The sequence below is a fragment of the Carlito syrichta genome, unplaced genomic scaffold (assembly GCF_000164805.1).
Source record: "Carlito syrichta isolate Samal-C Ts95f unplaced genomic scaffold, Tarsius_syrichta-2.0.1 Scaffold287356, whole genome shotgun sequence".
NCBI classification, from domain to species: Eukaryota; Metazoa; Chordata; class Mammalia; order Primates; family Tarsiidae; genus Carlito; species Carlito syrichta.
The window spans coordinates 34,513-56,149 of record NW_007231452.1 but is presented as its reverse complement, the minus strand read 5'-3'; the positions used below and the strand labels follow the sequence as shown (position 1 = coordinate 56,149).

Here is a 21,637-nt window from a genome sequence, read left to right as displayed (position 1 = left end):
CTCCTCCAGCACTGAGCTGCCCAGCATCCAGTGCGTTCCCGGACCGGGTCCCAAAGCCACACCCCACTTCCCCACAGCCTCCGCTCCAGCGGCCCCTGCTCTGCCCTCCAAGTCACACACCTTTGCCTGTGCCACCCCCGCCCTGACCACTCTTAGCTTCACGGTCACACAGGGCCTCTGTCCACAGCCAGCCCGCCCAGACTGCAGAGACATGGCACTCAATATGCAAACTATTAGGTGAGACTGTGGGATACAATGAAGCACACGCTGGCTCCAAAAACGAGGTCTCAGCCAGACTTTGCTCATGGATTCAGTCTTGGCTGGAGAGAAAGAAGGGCAGAGGAGGTTTTGGTTGCCGCCTCCAGGAGCACACAAAGGTGACTTGCAGGGGGAGCTTTGACGTGGCAGGTGCCAGAGAACCGCTGACTCTCGGGAAGCGCCCACGGGGCTGCCAGACCCAAGTGCAAGGGAGCTGGGATCAGCCCTGCAGGCGCCTCTTGCCATCACATCCTGGGAAGGAAAGGGGCCATGTGCCCATCTCAGTCAGTCAGACCCAGACTCATGGCTCCCAGATGCCAGCCCTCAAGCAGCACTGGGCAGCCAAGGTTTCCTCCTCACAGAGAAGGGATCACAAGGTGTTTTTCTAGAGAACGGCGCTCCAAACCCTCTGCAGAGGGCAGTGCACCACACCAGCCCCCGGGCCCCGTGTGCCTCCGGGGGCCCTGAAGCCTACCTCCTTTTAGGTCCTCAGGTATCCAGCGACCTCATAGTGCACCGTCACAGACCCCATGTCCTGGGCTACGGCCTCGCCCGTCTTGGGGTCGACATGGAGGATGCTGCTGGTTGAGGAGCTCCAGGTTCCCGAGAGCTCTGCAAGTGAGCCATGGGTGTCACCGTTCCCGTGTCTAGGCACTATAGCTGAAGCCCGGCCCGCCCCGACGGCCGCTGCCCGTGGGGGCTCACTCACCAGGCTAAAGAGAGAGCCATGCTGCCTGCCCCTCTACCTGAGCCATCAGCAGCTCCCTCCCTGCCTCACATGCCCTCTGCACACTGTGGCACCCTGCCCGACTCTCACGCCCATGCTTCTCTGCTTGGACTCTGGACCACTCTGGGTGCGAAGCCTTGGCTGACCCCTGCTCTGGGTGGGCGGGGTGTTGTGTCCAGGTACCCGCTCTGCAGCCCTCCCCCACAGCACTGCCTCTGCCCATCCCCTGCTGCCTCATCAATTCCTTGTTAGCAAACTCACAGCAGGCGTCGGGCTCAGCGCTGTCACTACACAGCACTTCGGATTTAAAGTCAATCACCTTATGCAATACCCACAATAAAAGCACTCAACAAACACATTCTATTTATGGCAAATTATATTTCTTTTTAGTTAAAGGTAGCATATCATTTCCTTTTAAAATAATGTAATGAGGTAAAAATAAAAGTGGAGCCAGGCCAGGCGTGGTGACTCAAGCCTATCATCCCAGCACTTTGGGAGGCCGAGGTGAGAAGATTGCCTGAGCTCGGGAGTTCAAGATCAGCCTGGGCAACTTGGTGAGGCCTTGTCTCTATAATAAATAAAAAATAAGCCAGGTGTGGTAGCATGCGCCTATAGTTCCAGCTACCTGGAAGGCTGATGCAGAAGAACTGCCTGAGCCCAGCAGGTGGCGGCTACGGTGGCCATGAGCATGCCACCTGTACTCCAGCCTGGGTGACAGACTGAGACTCTGACTCAAAAAGAAAGAAAGAGCTAGGGGTGGGAGGCCCACGAGAGGGAGGTGCCACTGTGGGGTCAAGAGACCAAAGGACCCAGAGCCCCAAAGATGAAAAGTGAAGAGATGCCCACCGTGCATGGTGGCTCATGCCTATAATCCAAGCACTTTAGGAGGCCAAGGTGAGAGAAATGCCTAAGCCCACAGGTTTGAGACCAGCCTAGGCAACTTGGGAAGACCTCATCTCTATAATAAATAAATAAGCAAATAAACCAGGCATGGTGGTGCACGCCTGTAATTCCAGCTATTTAGAAGGCTAAGGCAGAAAGATCACCTGAGACCAGCAGGTTGAGGCTGCAGTGGCCATGATCGTCCCACTGCACTACAGCCTGAGAGGCAGGAAGTGAGACTTCCACTCAAAAAAAAAAAAAGAAGAAGAAGAGATGCTGAAATAGGGATTTAAAATGTGTGGTATGTGACTGGGAGCAGTGGTTCAAGCCTGTAATCACAGCACTTTGGGAGGTCAAAGTGAGAGGACTGCCTGAGCCCACAGGTTCGAGACTACCCTGGGCAAACTGGCAAGACCTCATCTCTACAAAAAATTTAAAAAACTAGCCGGGCATGGTGGCACATGCCTGTGGTTCCTGCTGCTCGGGAAAGCTAATGTGGAATGATCCCCTGAGCCCAGCAGGCCAAGGCTGCGGTGGCTGTGAGTATGCCACTGCATAGAGTGAGACTCCGACTCAAAAAAAAAAAAAGTGGAGCCAATCTGAGAAAAAAAATGGAGTCAATAATTGTACATGTGTTCCGCAGGCATACAGGTGGCGGGGGAACGGATGCGGTGGCAGCGGCGGAGCCTGCCGACGGCCGCTTCCCCCAGGCCTTCCAGCCTGCGGCAGGCAAGCCCAGCTCCCCTGCTGCTCAGCCATGCCCTGCGTGGCTCCCCGCCAAAGGCCCTAAAGCGACAGACGGCCCAGGGCAGACACCCAGAGGCCCGCTGGATGGCGCCCTTCCGGAGCAGGGGCTGCAAATGCTCCCTGGGAAGGGCCGGGCAAGCATGCTGGGTTGTCAGCCCACCTGATGATGGCTGCTGCCACTCAATCTGCCAGCCACGGACAACACACAAGTGAACTGACATGACCGGGTTTCCATCCAAGTTCATTTGCGAGAAACCTGCTGCGGGCTGGACATGGCCACTGCTCCAGAGCATCCCCAGCTCACCCGCACGCCTTCCGTGACGGGTGTCAAGCACTCGGAAGCCCCCTCCCATCTGCAAGGGTCAATGACTGCCAAGGCTCCCCTTGTTCAGGGCGTCTCACCTTCCAGGCTGGTCCAAACAGTGGCCAGACAGAGAACGTCCCCCACCACGACCGCTGACAGCTCGGGGGAGATGGCCTGGAGGACCGGCAGGGGCACGAAGTCAGAGAGGCCCGGGTGCTCCACGTCCCACACACTGAGCAGCGTCAGGCCTGCGCTGACTGTGCGGACCACGTAGGTGTTATTGGTGGGGCCCTGCCCGACCTGCACAAAGTCGTCTCTAGGCAAGGAGAAAGAAGAGGGCTCAGCCTCCGGAAAGAAGGCTGAATGCAGAGGAGAAACCCCACCTAGGCCCTCCAGTGAGCCAAGCAACTACAGTCCCCCATGTGGCCCCTGCTCGAGGTTACCCAGCAGCTGCCCCAGATGAGGAACCACCACAGGCTGGTGGCACAAGCTCCACTTCCACATCTGCCACCCCAGACCGAGCCCATGCCCCTCAGCTGAGAACGCCGGCCCCGTCATCCCAGTGTGCTGGGGGAGAGCCGAGGCCCCAACAGGAAAGCAAGCCACAAGGGTGTATGTCCCGACCCTCTTCCGGACAGGGAACCAGACGATACAGAAGGGGAAAGGCTGCCCCTTGCTGTGCAACTTGCACATGCAACACAGTCGTTGCCCACTTCCTCTGAGAAAAGAGATCCCCACATCCTGTGATGCAGGCCTGGTGTGAGCATGAAACAAAGCCAGCGGGGGAAGCCCCTGACTGGCAGGGAGCCAGCCCGTGGCATGTGCCCAGCCAGTGTCAGCCATGGCTTTGGTGCAGGAGCTTGGACTGTGTGGTGGGGGTGAGGGTCTCAGCTGCCCCCCTGCCTCCACCACACCCTGACCCTGAGTGCTGTGTGCATCTCTGTAAAGAGGAGCTTCGGCCACAAAGCCCAGAGTGACCTCTGTGGCATACCAAGGGCCAAGGACCACTGGGCTCCCTCTCCTCTAGGGCTGTCAACGTCCCAGATGGCCCCTGCTGTGCCACCGAGCCCCACCGTGTGCCCAAGGCCTTCACGACCCCTCCGTCAGCTGACGGCTCTGGGGCCTTGGCCAGGTTCCCTGTGCAGCAGAAGGGGACACAGAGATGTGGGGAGGCGACCTGCTCGCAAGCCCCACAAGAGGCAGAGCTGGCACTCGAACCAGGCCTGACTCCCAACGCCAGATCTTCCCACAAGGCAACGCTTGACACCTGTCCTGGAACGTGCTCAGCACCCAGGAGCACATCTGCTGCAGGGCCCACGGGAAGCCCAGGTTGGAAGGGTCCCCAGCACTGGGACACAAGGCCCTGCCCCCGGAGGGCCCTGGATCCCTCCCTAAGCCTCCTCCCGAGACTGAGGCTTAACTGTCTTCCTCCGAGCTGGTCTCCGTCTCCCTAGGGTGGTGGCGCTCCCCTCTGGGGCCCTGCCAGTGTGGTGTGGCCATGTCCCTTGGAAACCAAAGCAACACACATCTTCCTTCAATGGCCCTAGCCTCTGATGCTCCCAGTCACCTCTGCCAATGACCCCCAGGTACCATCCAGACAGGTCTTCACGGGAGGAAGGAGTCTCACCCATACTCTACCTGTTGGTAGCAAACTCAAGGACCGAACTGTGAGCGTGGAAAATGTCTCCGGAGTTGTCATGGAAGTGGACAGTGAAGGTCACGGTCATTCCCAAAGGCAGGGCCACCAGGGCATCCTTGCTGTGTGTGTGCAGGATGGGGCTCATGGAAACCCTCAGGTAAGAAACAGGAGACACCTGGAGGACCATGACCAGGTACAATGACGACTCAGCACCAGAAAACGGCCTCCCCACAGATCTGCCTCTCAAGGAGATGACTGCCCCAGTGGGTCCCCATCTCAGGAAAACTGGGGGCTGCCTGACCCAGGAGTCATGAGAGGAGGCAAGTCTTGGCCCCCCAGAGAATCCTGACCTATGCTCACGACAAGGTTCCTGTCTCGACACAGTGGGCCGGCCTCACCAGGAGAAAACCTACCCACGAGAGTCAAAACCATGGCTTGGAAAAGAGTGATTGCTACTCAAATTGCAAAGCGATGCCCAGGACTGCAAGGGTCCAGTTTCCTCAGAGGACTTGGCTCTCGGGCACTTCAAGAAGAAAAGAGCACCCTCTTGGATTACAGAGGCAGCACTATCCAGGCCGTCACATGCCTGTAGGCTTCTGGAGCTCAGGACCTTATTCATAAGCAGCAGCCTTGCTTCTCGGGTTCCAGGTAAAAATCTGTCCCGGTCAAAAAGCTAGCACTCCAAAGTCCACCTTTCTTTGACAAAGTTAAGCAGCCCCATGTCTGGCCTACAGCTAGTGCTCAATACACATTTGGTGAAATAAGATGAACATTAGTCATTTTCACTTGCCTAAAAGCTAGGCTGGGCATTCCCTGTCAGACACCCATCTCAAAACAAAAAGGCATTAATGAAATGGGCCTGCAAAGGCTAAAAATTTGAGTGTGTATTTTCTGTCATCTTGAGCCCAGAAAGATACAATGAGACATGGCAAGAAAATTCTGTACGGGACACAGCCCAAGGTCTGAGCCACAGATGCCCAGGAAAAAGATCCCAGGGAGTACAGAGTGGCAGAGGGCCGTACAGAGTGGCCCAGGGAGTACAGAATGGCAGAGGGCAGTGCTGTGACGTGACAAGAACACAAGCCTGAGCGTCTCCGTGGCTCTCAATCTCCGCATGTCCTTAAGCACTTGCACTCTGAGCCTCAGCTTCCCTGTCTGTAAACTGGCCCACCTTATTCTCAAAGTTGCAGTGGTTGTCATGTTACTGGATCTTCATAGCAGATATGGAGCACTTAGGAACCGACCATGTTCCAGGCAGTGGCCTGGCCCAGAGCAGCGCTCCACAACCGGCCAGAGTACCGCCTGCCAGTACCACGGCACCGCGGCCAGAGTACCGCCTGCCAGTCCAGAGGCTGTGGCACCAACCGCAGCCCTGTGACCTCAGATCTGTCATGAACCTCAGCAGGCCTCAATTTCCCCATCTGTGCATCAGGGTGGTAGGAATCAAGAGTCCCCGAGGATCTTCTGGTGGCAGAAGACACTGTTGCTCTGTTATCTCCCTAGGACCTTTGGCTCTCAGTTATTCATGTAAATACATCCCTCCCTACAGTTTCTCAGTTGGAAGGTGGATGTACTCACTTTTACGCCTGAGAGGGAAGAAATATGACCGCGGAGCAATTGCTTTTGTTACTCTGAGAAGGAGGAAAAGGCGAGCCCACCTTTACAGCCACGTGGATGGTCTGGTTGGCCCCGAAAGGCTCCTGAGCAATCACTTCGACTGTGGATGTCCCGATCACAGTCCCCGACGCCAGGAAGCCCTTCTCATCAATGTGCACCACAGGAGGCTTCTCAGGCCCGTCCAGGATACGGTAGCTCAGAGCGGCAGCGCCATCCCTGGAAACACAGAACAACCTGTTCTACAGACGTGGTGGGGAGGGCAGGTCACAGCGAGGAGCCCGGGGACACGGCCAGGAGCACAACAGCCTGCGGTTCCCACTGCCCTGGGAGAAGGGAGAAGCCCTGCCTTGGCCCTGCGTGCCTCCAGCTGTCTGCAACCTGCACCTCACCCGCAGACACTAACCCAGAGGCCCGTTGGCTTTGGGGTGAACGGGCTCCTCGGTCTTCCCAGGCAGCACTGCTGCGGTCAGCCAGCAGCGAGGGGGAGACAGCAGGGGCAGTGCATCTCAGCTCGGAGTGATCTCCGTTTACAGAGCCAGGCAGCCTGGCGTAGTGGGGAGGGGTGGGGATGGGACTTGAAGCGGAACAGTGTCGCCTCCTGCCAAGCTGCATCCCCCTCCAGGCGTTGGTTTCCCCACCTGCGAACGGGGAGCGGTGGTCCTGCTCTGCCCAATCTCCACGGGCTACCGACAGGATGATAACAGGCTGCTTGCTAGGAAGAGGTCTGCAAGCTTCAGGGCACACACCAGGTGTGAAAAATATAGGTGGAACTTCAGACTCCTTCCCTCGCTCACTAATTTCATAAAGGATGCTGGGCATGGTGGCTCATGATAAGCCCAGCGCTTTGGGAGGCAGAGGCAAGAGGACAGCCTGAGCCCAGGGGTTCAAGACCAGCCTGGGCAACCTGGAGAGACCTCGTCGCTACAACAAGTCAAAAACTTAGCCAAGCATGGTGGCACACCCCTGCAGCTCCTGCGACTTGGAAGGCTGAGGGGAAAGGGGTGCCTGCGCCCAGCAGGTTGAGGCTGAAGTGGCTGTGAGTATGCCGCTGCACTCCCGCCCAGGCAACAGCGAGAGTTCAGCTCAATGTACGTGTATTTTACAAAATATCTATAAATATATAAAACAAAGGAACATCAGAAGGAGAGGCATCCAGCTCCAGAGCCAGCCCCCTCACCCGTCTCCGCCCGGCCCTACAGGGGACTGGAGGCACGCTCTTGCCACTGCCTGGGCTTTCTTCCCCAGAGTGCTCACCCTTAGCCTGCAGAACGAATCCCACCTTCAAAACGTCAACCTGGGACATGCAGGGGGCGCCTTTCTCTGGGCTCTGGCATCACGCTACAGCCTGCTCACGCCTCCTCCCCCCGGCACAGGCGCGTGTCACTTGTCCCTGTGTGCCCAGAGCCTAGCCCCCAGTCCACTGGGGTGGATGCACGCGGAGCCCCACGTCAGTGGTCCCGTGGCCTGCTGAGTTTCCCACTCTGCAAGTGCTGTGCACACACCAGTCATTGTCAGCAAAGCATGCCCTCCGAATCAGAGGGAGAATCATGTGTCAGAGTGCTTCCAAAGGGCACCCCGACGTGACTGAGCGCTGACTGCCTGGGGCTCGCTAGCGTGCAGCCTCTTGTAGGGCAGGGCCGGGCCCAGGACACGCGTTTCTCATTCTCCCAGGTGTGCTGAGGCTGCTGCCTCGCGGGCTAGTCTTAAAAATTCAAGGGCATTTGAGAAAGTTAACACTTCCAAGCTAGTACTTTTTTCCCTTTTGAATAGTGAATTGTAGTAGCTAGCATGAAGATGTTTCCAGGCTACAGGGAGGAAAACAGGCTCTGGGAGAGGTCACGAGCGGGAGCCAGGAGGCCCATGTGAGGAGAAGGGCGGGCCGAGGCCACCCCACTGCAGGCCCAGCCCAGGAAAGGCTCCCGGGAAGCTTCCGCAGCCCCGACGACGTTGCCGTGGCTGCCGGATGTCGATGTGGCCTCACGGCCCGGCTGGCAGCTAGGGCGGTGTCACCCACCTGTTCGTCTGCAGCTTGAGAAAGGAGTTGGGTGACATGAGTATTTTCTCTGCTTCTACTTCTGGGTTGAGCAGCAGCAGCTTCTCAAACACCTGGAAAAGAGGACGGGTTTTCTATCCGAGGGTGTCCACGGGTGTCCGGAGTTTGCTTGTGCCCTCACACCAAGACAAAGGACACCAGAGATGAGAGGGCAGCCTTCTCGCCGCCTGCCAGGCAGTAGCATGGCAAGAAGGCCGAGCTCCAGGAAAGGCCACAGGTGTGAGGAGGGCAGGTGGGCTCACATGTGCACCATATTGGGGGCCGCTGCACGAGCCTGGAACACAGTCCTGGCCCTCTGTCCACAGCAGAGAGCTCACCTGCCAGGTGTGCACACAGAAGCCAGACAGGGACTGTAGGGTTTGTGACTCTGCCAGCACTGAGCCTGGAAAAACCCGCGCCTGAGGTCTCCCCCCTCAGCAGGCTTCCTTGAGGACAGGCCGGGTCAGTCCTGGGAAGTGGGAAAGGACCAACTGCAACTAAGTTAACGGCCCAGCTCAGACAGAGTGAGCTCCAGTCTCGGCAGACCACGAAGGCTCACCCAGGCCCCAGGCTCAGAACTACTCGCTATTTTGAGACACATCCAGTTACTTCTGACTCCAAGCCTCGACCTGGGCCATTCCCTCTGCCCAGCCTGGCAGCCAACCCCTGCTGTCCTAAAACACCGCTCTTTTGTGAGGCCCTTGAGCAGCCCCATCTCTGGGCTGCCAAAGCTCCTCACACACTACAATGAGTGTGTACCCCCAGCAGCCCGAGAGGCAGACGCGTGTGGCCCCTGGGAGAAGGGGCTGCTGGCCCTTGCCCTCCTACCCCTGTGTATCGGCCCAGCTGTCTGCTACCTGGATCTGGATCTCATCAGCAAGTTCTCTGGCGAGGCCATGCAGCTGCCCAGCGGTGGGGTCCAGGGCTTTGACCACCACCCTCAGCCTGGTCCGGCCTTTCACACGGCCAAGCACATTCATGGCAAAGTTATACTGTGACGGGAGCCGGATTGAGGCCTGGAAAAGACACCACAAATGCTTTCAAGGGAAGGCCCAGGGTCCCTGCACCCCCCAAAAGGCAGAGCTGGACAGCGGCCCAGCCTCCAAGCCCTCGGGTGCTGACATATGCCGCCTTCCTGCCCAGGATGAGTGTTCAGACTGCAGACCCCAGGGCTGAGCAAACCACAGATCCCAACATGGGTGCAGGCACCTGGTACTGTCTACATCCACAACCTACATGGGTGCATATGTAAAATGCCGGGTCAACCCATGTGAGCTAGGGGTCTTCATGCAGGATGCCTCACGAGCTTGAGACGACCACCCAGAGCCACGATAGGTTTTGCAGTGTGTCTCTGCAGAGCCCACTGTTATGAGATGCCTGCTCACAAGTCTCACTGCCCCTGTTCCCAGGAGGTCGATCTGGGGTGGCTGCCCTTAGGCACTGGGGACAGGACTCTGTCACCACTGGGTGGAGTGGGGGAGCCATTTGTCCTCCATTTGACAAGCTCTGGGCAGCCTTAGGGAGTTCCATCCCTGGGCCTGGGCCTCTCCCCAGGCCTCCGTCCCCACTGTCTCTGGGTAAGGCAGAAAGTGACTTTTCTCTTTTTCTTTTTTTTTCCCTTGAGTTGGAGTCTTACTCTGCACCCAGGCTGGAGTGCTGTGGCACGCTCACGGCCACTCCAGCGTCGACCTGCTGGGCTCCAGCGATCCTTCTGCCTCAGCCTTCCAAGTAGCCGGAACTACAGACGCGTGCTACCATGCCCAGCTAATTTTTTATTTGTTGTAGAGACGAGGTCTCGCCAAGTTGCCCGGGCTGGTCTCAAACCTGCAGGCTCAGGCAATCCGCTTACCTTGGTTGCCCAAAGTGCTGGAGTTACAGGCTTGAGCCACCGAGCCAGGCCCGGAAATGACCTTTCAACCCACCCTCCACTGGAGTCCACCATGGGTGTAGCCTGGAGTCAAAGGGACACACACCAGTCCCGCATTCCCACTGGCCTACTGAGCAACCCTGGACAGGTTTCTTCTGCCCTGGATATGAGCACCAAGCAGGCTGAGGGGGCTCTCTACAGCCCCATCTGGCTTGGAGACCTCCAGAGGAGCCAGGGGCCCTGGGCGGGCTGAGCAAAGAGGACCATCTCACAACCTGGATCAGAAGCTGCAGCCAAGCCCCTGCAATGTCTAGACCCTTCGTGCCTTTCCCCATGGGCTGCTCGTTTTGCTGCCTTCTGCTTGCAGAGCTGCCCACCAGCCCCACGGCTAGGATGAGGGTGGCCTAAGCCTCAGGAGGGGGCAGGAAAAGGCCAGGACCCTGGGACACCTCTGGCTCTCCCAGGGGAGAGGTCCTGTGAGACACTGTGGGGCACCAGCCTGGGCCGGGGGTGGAAGTGGGGTCTGAGCGGGCAGTTACCTCATGATGTCGCCCCTGAAGGTCCAGGATGTCCCGCTTGGTGACTGACCAGTGGAAGGTCAGGCCTGGCACGGCGTTGCCAAAGGAGAAAGGGTTCTGGTGGTTGGTGATCCCGGTGACGTAGACAGGCATCTGGGGAGGAGACAGAGCCCGTGACCAGCAGGCCTCCAGGCTGAGGATGCCCCCGATGCTTCCTGCCCCCGCTGCCATGGGAGCTGGGCCCCATTCCTCCATAACTGGAGAAGGGCACGGCACAGCATGGTAAGGTTTGATGAAATACCCAACAATCAAGCCAGGGGCAGGACTGTCCTCCCCACCTGTCCCTCTCCTGTGTGAGGGACGCCTTCCCATGGCTGGAGACCCATTTCTGCAAGGACTCCCTGAAGCCCCAGGATGGCTGTGGACTCCAGCAGTTCAACTTGCTATCCTCGTGTCTCCAGGGCTCCCTCTTCTGCTCTCACTGGGGACCGTGCTCGCAGGGGTGGGCACAGGTGCAGTGCCCTGGCCGTTTCCGTCTACATTTGCCAAGTGCCTGCCAGAGGGCACAGGTGGCAGTGACGTGGCCAAAAGGACAAAACGCCACTGCACCAGGCCGCCTATCTGCTCCCAGGGCCACCACTCTCTAGCCATGTGACCTTGGATGTGTGTCAAGCTTTCTGCGTGCTGCTTTGTGCTGTGTGCGGCACAGAGATGGCTTGAACACCAGTCTTGAGTGACTGCTACGAACACTAAAGGGAACAACAGAGTGCATGTTGTATAGCAAGTGCCACAGGCCTGAGGGCTCCTGTCAGGTGCCCGGAACTGCCCTAGGTGTGGGAGGTGACACTCTAGCAGGAAGTGGCGTTCCTCCGTGACTCTGCAACATGGGCTCCAGGGGATGGACACAGTGCACACAAGGAGCTCCGAGCTGCAAGTGACAGAGGGTGTCTCCCTGGCGTGGAGCAATGCATGGATAGACCAGGCTGGGCACAGTAGATGGGGGGGCGGGAGGGTGCTCAAGTTTAGGACAGTGCTCCAGTGGTGGCTATGGGAACCAGGGTTCAGAGCCCATGATCCCCAACAGGCCAGTCAGAGTGCACAGGAAGAAGCTGCCCGAGGGGCCCACCTCACCTGGGTCCCTGTCCTCATGCGTGTGATGGGGGCACGGATCCTCACTGCCCGGAGCAGCAGCACCTCCACCTCCACGACGTCCTAGGGGAGGGGAGGGGCTCAGCCTGGCTGGGCACAGGGAATCTGTGCTGGCCAGGGCTGTTTCAGGAAGCAGCCCCCGAGGGAGGGAGGCTTCTGCTCAGAGTCATGAGGCGAGACGAAACCCACAGGACACCCAGTGCCATGCTCCTCTGCCAGGGAGGCCTGCTTGGTGGGTGGCTCACCCCGCCTGGGCCAGCCACTGCCTCTCCCATGCTGCTGGGGTTCCCAGCCTGGTCCTCCGAGCCTGCAGCCCTGTCGGACCCAGGAGCTCCTGGTCAGTTGGAGTCTGCTGGGCTGTGGTCTGCTCTTCTCTAGCCTGGGAAGCCCTCACAGGACAGGTCTCCAGACCCTCCCAGCCCCTCAATCCAGACTCTCTGTCTGAGCAGAGTACAGGGACACATGCAGGAGCCCAGGAGAGTCCTATTAGAACCGACGTTAGACCCGCCTTCTTGCTGAACTCCACACGTCTTATATATCTGGGCAAAGACTAACTCGGCTTGCCTCTTCATCATGCTACTGACTCCTACTCTGACTCAGGCTATTAACACCCTGGAGCCCTCCTGCTAGGTGCTCCGGCTGAGCCCGTCTTCTGAGCCTTGTGGCTGGGCGAACGCCTGGCACAGAGCAGGCGCCTGATAAGCATTTGCTTCTCATGGCTCAGTCTCCTCCTGCCATTCCCGGCCCACCTTGCAGCCTTGGGATACCGATCCTGTGGCCTGGATTGGGCAGACGGATCAGGAGGCATATGACAGAATCACGTGTTGGCATGGAGCCAGGCCACAGGCTGAGACGCTGCCTGCCTTGGCTCCAGAAGATGCCTTTCAGATGGGGCTGGCAATGTCGGCACTCCACCTGCCAGGGACCCCCAGGACCTGTCCACAGCACCTCTGGCCTGGGCTCTGCAAGGGGAGACCTCTGAGAGGAGGGCGGCTGGAAGGAGACTCGGGGCCCTGTGCCCCTCCGGCTGCATCTCCAGCCAGAGCCCTTTCAGCTGCCTGTGCCCAGGAGGGGAAAGTGAGCCCGGGTCTGAGGCCTTCTGCAGAGAAGGCAGCCCAGGGCCCCAGCAAGCCTGATGCGACTCTCAGGGAAGCCCGTCAAAGCCGGTGTGGCCCAGGACAGATCTTACAGTCCCAGTGTTTTCTTGCTGTCTTTACCACATCGACAACAGGATCGGGCCTCTACCTCTGTGATTCAGAAAGACTGTGTGGTTTCAGGTTAACCAGGATGCCTTAAGGCAGACACCGAAACTGCTGGGAAAAGGAGTCCAGGAACTCAGCGAGGGCCCAAAATCAGATCTGAGGCGGGGCGCGTCTGGCCCCCTCCCAGGGTGTACCCCAGCCACCTCCCCCAGGCACTGTGTTGAGGTGCTCTCAAGCTCAGAGGCACTCATGGACTGCTTCCGAGGGGCCTAATTCTGGACAAGGAAAAAAGGACCCAGTCCCAGCACAGAGACTTGTTCACCGCAGCGTGACACAGCACAGAGCATTCTTCTCACAGTCTAGGTCTCTGGCGTGGCTGCGAGCAGGACCCCCAGAGCAGCCGTCCCTGGGACGCTTTTGCAAGTCATGGCGGGCAGAGCAACTCAGGGAGGATTCAAAGGCCGTGGGGTGTAGCCTCCCCTGTGACCTCTCACCTCCTTTCCAGAGGACCAGAGAGGACCCACCCTTGGGAAGAAAGGGGGGTTGTCAGACTACAGACACCCACGGTCAGCTGCTTGGAGTCAGTGTTGCTGATTTTGGGGAGAAGACTCCCTTCACTCGACCAGCTAGCTTCAATACCAGCCCAGAAGAGCAATGAGGAAGGCCCCCCACCCTGCATGGCGGCCTGGAAGAGAACTTAACCTCTGGTTGAGCAAGAGATACTCATAGATGACTCGGGTTTTCATTTTCTCCCAGAGATTCAAACCCAGGTCCGGAGTACAATGGTTTTCTTTTTCTTTTGAGATGGATTCTCACTCTGTCACCCAGGCTGGAGGGCAGTGGCATGCTCATGGTCCCCGCAGTCTCAACCTGCTGGGCTTAAGCGATCCTTCCATCTCAGCCTTGCAAGTTGGAACTACGGGAGAATGCTACCACACCAGGCTTATTTTTTGATTTATTGTAGAGAGGAGATCTCACCAAGTTGCCCAGGGTGGTCTCAAACCCCCGGGCTCAGGCAATCCTCTTGCCTCAGGCTCCCAAAGTGCTGGGATGCCAGGCTGAGCCACCGCGCCTAACCCGGTGGTTCTCAATTCACCAGGCTTATGGAGCCCAACCCTAGAGGCACGCCCCCATCCACAGCGCTCGGCCAATAGCACCGTCCCCACCATCAGCACATCCTTGAGACCTGTCAGAGGAGCTGGCGATGGGACCGAGAGCCTAACGCGGGGAGGCAGGGGGCCAAGCGCGGGCCACGAGCGGGTCCCTCAGGGCGCGCAGGGACTGAGGGAGAGGAGGAGGAGGGCTCGGCAGGGCCTGCCCCCGCCACAGCTACCATCCCCATCCCGCGGAGTGTCCCTGGCGGGGGTGAGGGGTGGAGACCCTGTCCCGGAAGGAGAAGCAGAAGAACTGAGGAGATGCAGCCAGGAGAGGAGCAGCCCAAGGTCTGGGTGCTCCCGTGTTGGCAGGGCTGCCCCAGGCAGAGGCTGCAGACCCGAGGGCAGAAGCAGAACCCTTGGAGAGGAGTGGTCCTCTGGAAGCAGAGCCCACCCTAGCAAGGAGGCTGTTGTCCCAGGCCCAGATGCCAGCATCAACTCTAGCAGCCTCGGGAAGCAACGCAACTGCCACCAGCGTGAACCATCCTGGGCGGACTTGGGTGGCACCGTCGCTGACTGTTACCTGAGAGACGACGACAAGCTTGCCAGTCTCCACATCCACGGCCTGCACAACTCCTGAGACCGTGCCGTTGCCCATGGTGAGCCCGCGCACCAGCCCAGCGCTACTCACGAGTGCAACGCTCTCGTTGCTGATGGAAAAAAGGATGTTGGACTGAGGCTGGGGGCCGCCCTCGGAGGTGACCTGAGAAGAAGAACAGTGGCTCATCAGGACTCGCCTAGCTGGGTGGCTGGTACCATCCCCTCGGAGAACGAGGGCACCAGGCGGATGGCTCTCCCCCAGGGCATGTGGCACTGTACAACAGAGGTATGCCTGGAGCCAGGGCACGGGACAGTGGACTTGCTGGGGTCCAGCCCAGACCAGGGTGGGGAAGGACACGGGCTCTGGGCTCTCACCTGCATCGTGGCCCCAATGAGTAGTGTCAGCTTCCTGGGTATCAGCCGGAACGGGGGAAAGACCTGGGTGGGAGACATAAGAGAGAAGGGATCAGTTGTACGCCAGGCTCATCCCAGCCAAGTGTAACTCACACAACAGCTGCTTAGTGAGAGGAGAACATGGGGCACGGATCCAGTTCCCCCGTGAAGTGACCAGGTACCCAGGGTCCAGGGCCTACCATGGTGAACCCACACCCCATTCCCTCAGCTGAGGTTCCACAGATCTTAGAGGCACGTTCTGCTGCTTGTGGCTGGGCTTCATCCCACGGCATGCTGAACCCCGTGGAAATAAGGACCTTTGACTCATTGGGGACCTCTGCCACAGTGGCAGTCATCGCGTAATCCCTGGGCACACGTTAGATGTGCACATCTTCCAGCCACCAGGACCCACGAGCCAGAGGCGGGGCCTGCCGTCTGCGTCCAATAAGTTCTTCAGGGGTTCTGAGGCCAACCTGTGCCACCACCACCTGCCGGACTCCCCCAACTCCTCTTGTACTACAATTTTCCAAGTCTCCACTGGAAAAAGAAGCCTTAGGATTGTCCTCTATTGCAGTGCCCTCAAAAGGAACCGAGGATGAGGAAAGAGGGGCTCGGGGCAAGGACTGGCCAGGGTGGAGACCGGTCGCCAGCTCCCTGGGGCAGAGAAGAATCCTTCTACTCTCCCTACCACAGCCCCTGCCTGGCAGGAGTGCCAGTGCTTGCGGTGAAGAAACGCACGCGTCGGCCACAGCCCTGCTTTGTGCTGGAGGACGAGTCTCTGCAAGGCTGAGCTGCTCCTACGCAGAACTGAATCCTCATCTCCAGGAGAAGAAAGCTGCCCGTCTTCAGACACAAACCACACCCACTGCTTTCAGACGGGGATAAATGGAGCTCCCAGCCTCTGCAAGGCCAAGGCCCAGCAGGATGAGGGCAGGGCCAGCTTCGTGCTGTCACTGTGCTCAGAACTGGGCACGATGCCTCGGCCACAGTCACCTCGGCCTCTGGCTGCTGTGGGGCCCCTGTCGTAACCTAACATCACGAGATGGCCCCACAACCCCACTGAGACCGCGTGGCAATCTCAGAGCACCCTTGTCCAGGAATGGCCAGTGGCAGGAGTTCCTGTTACGAGGACCTCTGTGGCACAGCCCCGTGACAGGTACCCCTACCCTCGGCGTGCCTATTCTGAGAACTTCTACACACAAGCCATGGTCTGACCAGGCTTCCATCCAGTCACCGCCTGCTGGAAATAGTTCCGACTGTCCCCTTGCCCTGCACCAAGGCACACCCCTTCTCTGAGCCACAAGCCCCTGCCACACCACAAAGGGAAGTAAGTGACTCAGCCGACCCTCCAGTCCTGCTGATCTAATGCTGCCTCCCAGACCCTGCAGAGGGGGATGGCTGCCTTTGTTCTTTTTGGGGGGGTTTTTTGAGTTGGAATCTCTGTCACCCAGGCTGGAGTGCAGTGGCACACTCATGGCCACTCCAGTGTCGACCTGCTGGGCTCTGGCAATCCTTCCACCTCAGCCTTCCAAGTAGCTGGAACTACAGGCGTGTGCTACCATGCCTGGCTAACTTTTGATTTATTGTAGAGATGAGGTCTCGCCAAATTGACCAGGTGGGTTTCAAACCGGCGGGCTCAGGCAATCCACTTGCCTTGGCCTCCCAAAGTGCTAGGATTACAGGCTGAGCCACCAAACCTGGCCGGATGGCTGCCTTTGTTCAGAGGACATTGTGGAGCACAGATGTTCACACAGCCCCTCCACGCTGGCTTTCTGGACTACTACTGAAGGTTCCAGTTGATCACAATAAAGACACCCCCGCCCACCAGCAAGCTGGCCCTCTGCAGTGTGAAAAGAAATGCTGTTACTTCAATCTGTTGTGGGGCTGAGTTGCGCTTCTGTCCAGCTTTGTTGGTCACACTTGCGGTGAGACTGGTCTGGCCAATGGTAATGCCGTGGATGAGGAATATGGCGGTGTAGTTGTCCAGGGTTTCATCAAGGGCCCTGAAACAGAGGAGAGGCCTGGGACTTCACCAAGACAGACCGGTGGGAGAGGCTGAGCCTGGGGCCAGCGCTGCCCCTGAGACGCCCTCCTCCGACCCCCAGGAGGACTCACACCAGTGTGACAATCTGGGAGGCCGCTTGGAGCTTGAGGTCCATGAAGGGAAAGTACTTGGTCAGGAAAGGTTTCTTGTAGAAGTCCAACACGCGGACATATGCCCTGACTGTCTTCCCAATCTCCACCTACATCATAGGGACAGAGGCTCAGGAGTGGCCTAGGGATGGTCAATCCTACCCCGCGGTGCACCTCAGTCTTCTGAAACAGCAACACCAACGTCACCCACAGACCTGGGAATCGGGGTGAGTTACCTGGGCTGATTTCTGGACTATAAGCCAATCAACAAATGAAAACTGATTAAGTGTCTACTGTATATAAGGGGGCCTTGGAGATATTTAGAGGCACGTGTGCCACTTTTTTTTTTTTTCTGAGTTGAGTCTCACTCTGTCGCCCAGACTGGAGTGCAGTGGCACGCTCCCAGGCCACAGCAGCCTCGACCTGCTGGGCGCCGGCGATCGTTCCGCCTCAGCCTTCCAAGTAGCTGGAACCACAGGCGCACATGACCATGTCCGGCTAGTTTTTGATGTTATCGTAGAGACGAGGTCTCACCAAGTTGCCCAGGTGGGTCTTGAACCCGCGGGCTCAGGCAATCCTCTCGCCTCGGCCTCCCAAAGTGCTGGGATTACAGGCTGAGCCACCGAGCCTGGCCATGAGCCACTTTCTACTCTAAGAGAACTAACGCTCTAGTTGGGAAAATTAGACACAGCTTAGAACAGCAGTTCAATAAATGCTCAATGACTGAACAGCTCCAGAATTTTAGGAAATGAGAGTCAGAAATGCTTAGTGAAGACACAGACATCTAGTCAGCAAATTAGCAGTGGAAACAAGAGTATAGGAGGATATGTGAGGCTAGGTAAGAAAATGCTTGCTTTTTAAGTAATCTAAGCTGCTGACCATTCTTCTTCTAATTCCTGACTCCTCTATTCACTCAGGAAAATTGGAACCCGAAAGGAACCCCAGAAGCCTAGCTTCAGTTACCTCAAATATTTGGAGTCATAAAGTTCCCTGTTTATGTGAAAGAAAACCCCGGATCTATTATTTATTCATTTTCACAAAAGTGCTTGGCATCAGTAGTGTTACTCATTTACTTGCTACTGAAACTCCAGAGAACCTGAACCCTGCATTCTGGGGAGAGACCTCGTGCTCAGTGAGGTATGTGCCTGGCAGTTACAACCTCACCAGCTGAAGACGTGCATTCCCCAGTCAAGGCTAACTCAGAGACGACATCAAGTGCCCCAGAGGGCTGTCAGCTGGGTGAGGACACACCATCAGATGTCACCCTCCATCAACCGCCATAATGGAAGTGAGAGACAGTACTGCAAGCTCACGAGGGGACAGGACACAGATGCCAGGAGGAGAAGCAAGGGCTACAGGGAAAATGCCTCCTATGGCCACAACCCTCCCCTGGTGTGCAAGTCACCGAGAGGACCCGTTAGGAAGCTTCCACTGACCTTGTCAACCACGCGGACGTACAGCTCCTGAATGTCCGAGACATGAACGATGGCCTTGGCCGGGGCCGGGAAGGCAAGACACAGGTCATGGATCATGATGGTCAAGGAGCCTGGCTCCAAGGGGTGCACCTGCAGGGTGGGGCGGGGCTGGGTGAGGTGGCCGCAGAGCCTGCCCTCAGCATCAGCTTGTCACTCATGAGACACCAGTGCCTGGGGCCTGTGTCACTTGACAGTAGTGGACACGAAAAATCCTAGCCCGAGCAGTGCCCGGCCCACTTCCTGTCACGAGCCCACTGCCAGCCAGGGGACAGGTTTGGGGAGGAGCTCACAGAGTGCTGATCTCAACGTGGCACAAGACCGGAGTCTGTTCAAGGGGGGGTGTCAGCAGCCTCAGGACGGACACACAGCAACTTGGAGGCAGAGTGAGGACTCCCACCCAGGGTGCCCTGTCCTCGGCTGGCCACCTAGCGTGGAGCGTGGAGCCCTGGTGAGGAGTGTGCCGGGGGCCTGCAGTGAAGCCAGAGGCAGGCACCGGCAGAGTAACAGCCAGCTGCCTCTCGGCGGCAGCTCTCTGAGGACGCCCAGACTGAACCAACAATCGCAGAAGCCGGGAGGCGACGGTGAGGTCACCCAGCGCAAGCTCTCCATGCTGCATTCATCTTTGGGTCTCATCAAAGAGCCCGGCTTGGTCTGAAGCGGCCCCCTCCTGGGCTGCCAGGGGAGTGGTCAGACCCAAGCCGTGCTTCTCCTCTTTTCACTGCCAATATCCCTCCTTTTTTCGAGTCGGAGTCTCACCCCATCACCTAGGCTGGAGTACAGTGGCATGCCCCTAGCTACCCCAGCGTCGACCTGCTGGGCTCCAGCGATCCTTGGGCCTCGGCCTCCCAAGTAGCAGAACTACAGGCAGGCGCTACCACACCCAGCTAACTTTTTGATTTTTACTGTAGAGATGAGGTCTCGCTAAGTTGCCCAGACTGTTCTCGAACTGTGGGCTCAGGCAATCTGCTCACCTTGCCCTCCCAAAGTGCTGGGATTACAGGCTTCAGCCACCATGCCCGCCCAAGATCTCCCTTTCTACTTCCGTTCTGTCCTCCCGCTTTCAGGAGTCCCACCTTCAGGAGAACCCCGCCCTGACAAACTGCCTGGAATCACCGTCTGGGGCTGCACGCGTGGGGCATTCCCATCTCCTGCTCATTGTTGGAGGCGGGCCTGCTGTGGCGTCACGTCCTGCAGGTCGGGCGTGTATTTCGCCTGTGGAGCTGGGCAGGCGGACCCAGGGCACAGAGCCAGTGGGCAAGCCCCCATGGCCGCCTCCCACCCCAGCTGAGCCCTTGAGGTCTGCAGGCTCATATTCATGGGCTGGGGGGTACAGTAAGCACTCAGGTTTCAGGGCGAGAATGTAAGAACCCATGAAAATGCATCCGGTTTCTGACCGACAGGGGACACCCACACAGGATCACACCACACTCAGGGCGAAACCCTCACCAGTGGCCCAGTGCTCTGAGAATGAGCCAGGCGCCCAAGGAGCCCATGTGTCTGAGCAGGCCTGGTACAACCTGGCCCGGCCTGGCTGCCGCCCCTGCTCCCATTTCTCCACACACGACCCTCCGCCACCCCCACCCCAGCTCCAGTCACACAGGCCTTCTCTCCCACGCTCAGAGCCCAGCTGCCACCTGCCTCCCGCAGGGCCTTGCAGGCCCCTGTCCAGGCCCGGGTCTCCTCCCCAGCCTCCACCTGTTGGCTCCAACTTGTGCCCCAGGATCCAGCCCAGCGTCCTTCCTCAGGGCAGGCTCCCTCAGCCCCTCGCCTCTGCCCGCCTCTGAGGAGTACTGGTCGAATGCAACCCCTCCGAACTACAGACGGGGAAACCGAGGCCCAGAAAGCAGGACAGGGACACAGCCCTGAGGGAGCAGAGCTGGGACGGAACCAGGTGCCCTAACTCCCAGCTGAGGGCTCCTCCTCCCACACTCTCCTCTTCCCCAGGGAACAGGGCTGGAGGCCCCCTGCGGCCAGAACAGAGCAGGGCGCAGGGGTTGAGGGGTGACCTGGAGGCAGAGGCCAAGCTGAATAAGGCCCTGGCTGCACCTAGCTGGGGTGTGGAGGGCTGACCAGCTGGGTGGGCTGCATACTCTGCCCCATAACTGAGCTCAAGGGCACACAGCACAGACACGGTATGCCACATTATTTTACACGATGACCTAAAGTAGACTAATAAAGATTCCAGAGCAGATAGCACACTTACACCCCAAAGCAATCGCTATGTGATTGCAGCCACCATCATGCCAGCTTCACACCAAATATGGACTGAGAAGCAAGGTCTGGGAGCTGCCAGGACTCCAGTTTTACAGGTGCCGATGCACCCTGGCTTATTACTTTTCCCAAAGAAAATTCACTGAACAGTTACAGAGATGCCAGGCATAGGTGCTCATGCCTGTAATCCCAGCAGTTTGGGAGGCTGAGGCAGGAGGATTGCTTGAGGCCAGGCATTCGAGACCAGCCTGGGAGCAGAGCAAGACCCCCTCTCTCTACAAAAAAAGAAAGACAAAATTTTAAAAAATTACAGAGAGAGATGAGAACTTCCTGTGAGAACACAGTTTAGGGCTCTGACCTGATACTCCTTCAGAAGTGACTATCAGAAGCTGGCACGTCCTTCACACTGCAGAGAAATGACATGGTGTACCCACTGCTGAGGCCCACGCAGGGCGAAGCAGGGACGGGATTTCTTCTCCTCCTTCATAAGAACCATTTTGCAGCCAGGCTTGGTGGCTCAGCCTGTAATCCCAACACTTTGGGAGGCCCAGGAGAGTGGACTGCCTGAGCCCATGGGTTCGAGACCAGCCCGGGCAACCTGGCGAGACCTTGTCTCTACAATAAATAAAAAACTAGCCAGGCATGGTAGCATGTGCCTGTAGTTCTGGCTACTTGGAAGGCTGAAACGGCAGGATCGCCGGAGCCCAGGAGGTCGACGCTGGGGTGGCCATGAGTGTGCCACTGCACTCCCGCCTGGGCGACGGAGTGAGGCTCCCACTAAAAAAAAAC

At 58.1% G+C, this 21,637-nt stretch overlaps 1 protein-coding gene across 1 annotated transcript in view; it reads right to left on the bottom strand.

Annotated features, from left to right (window-relative positions):
* Nucleotides 1–703: 703 nt before the first annotated feature.
* The window catches only part of LOC103254701 (nuclear pore membrane glycoprotein 210), a 44,025-nt gene continuing 23,091 nt past the window's right edge, over nt 704–21,637 (bottom strand). Inside the window, exons 8-20 of the mRNA XM_021709810.1 lie at nt 18,599–18,727; nt 17,145–17,272; nt 16,897–17,032; nt 15,012–15,074; nt 14,620–14,799; nt 11,723–11,803; nt 10,613–10,744; nt 9,064–9,222; nt 8,189–8,280; nt 6,216–6,390; nt 4,557–4,732; nt 3,017–3,234; nt 704–870 (exon numbers count right to left, since the gene is read on the bottom strand). Of these exons, the coding sequence (XP_021565485.1) occupies nt 740–870; nt 3,017–3,234; nt 4,557–4,732; nt 6,216–6,390; nt 8,189–8,280; nt 9,064–9,222; nt 10,613–10,744; nt 11,723–11,803; nt 14,620–14,799; nt 15,012–15,074; nt 16,897–17,032; nt 17,145–17,272; nt 18,599–18,727 (1,800 nt within the window). The 3' untranslated portion in view covers nt 704–739. The remainder of the gene's footprint in view (nt 871–3,016; nt 3,235–4,556; nt 4,733–6,215; nt 6,391–8,188; nt 8,281–9,063; nt 9,223–10,612; nt 10,745–11,722; nt 11,804–14,619; nt 14,800–15,011; nt 15,075–16,896; nt 17,033–17,144; nt 17,273–18,598; nt 18,728–21,637) is intronic.